Here is a 251-nt window from a genome sequence, read left to right as displayed (position 1 = left end):
CACAAGCGAGCCAGCCTCAGGGACGTCTTCCAGTTGTACTGCGGGCTGAGCCCTGGCACGACGGTGCGAGACCTCATCTCCCGCTACACCCTGCAGCTCCAGAGGGTGGACGAGAGGTCAGAGCCAGCACCCTCCTGCTCGGTCCCCGAGGGCGGCGGTGACACCAGGGATGGCGGGGCGAGCGTGAGGGAGCGAGGAGGGAGTACCCAACCCCTGCATCTGTAGGTGGGGAAACTGAGGCAGCGGTGTGG

At 66.9% G+C, this 251-nt stretch overlaps 1 protein-coding gene across 1 annotated transcript in view; it reads left to right on the top strand.

Moving 5' to 3' along the window:
• Nucleotides 1-183, top strand: part of NPRL2 (nitrogen permease regulator-like 2 (S. cerevisiae)) — a gene marked incomplete at both ends in the record, with an annotated part of 2,014 nt that extends 1,831 nt beyond the window's left edge. The window contains one exon of the mRNA XM_009586066.1: nucleotides 7-183. Coding sequence (XP_009584361.1) covers nucleotides 7-183 — 177 coding nt within the window. The remainder of the gene's footprint in view (nucleotides 1-6) is intronic.
• Nucleotides 184-251: the final 68 nt, after the last annotated feature.

Source organism: Fulmarus glacialis, unplaced genomic scaffold, assembly GCF_000690835.1.
Source record: "Fulmarus glacialis isolate BGI_N327 unplaced genomic scaffold, ASM69083v1 scaffold24599, whole genome shotgun sequence".
NCBI lineage: Eukaryota > Metazoa > Chordata > Aves > Procellariiformes > Procellariidae > Fulmarus > Fulmarus glacialis.
The sequence above is the reverse complement of the archived record's forward strand: the minus strand, read 5'-3'. Positions and strand labels throughout refer to the sequence as shown.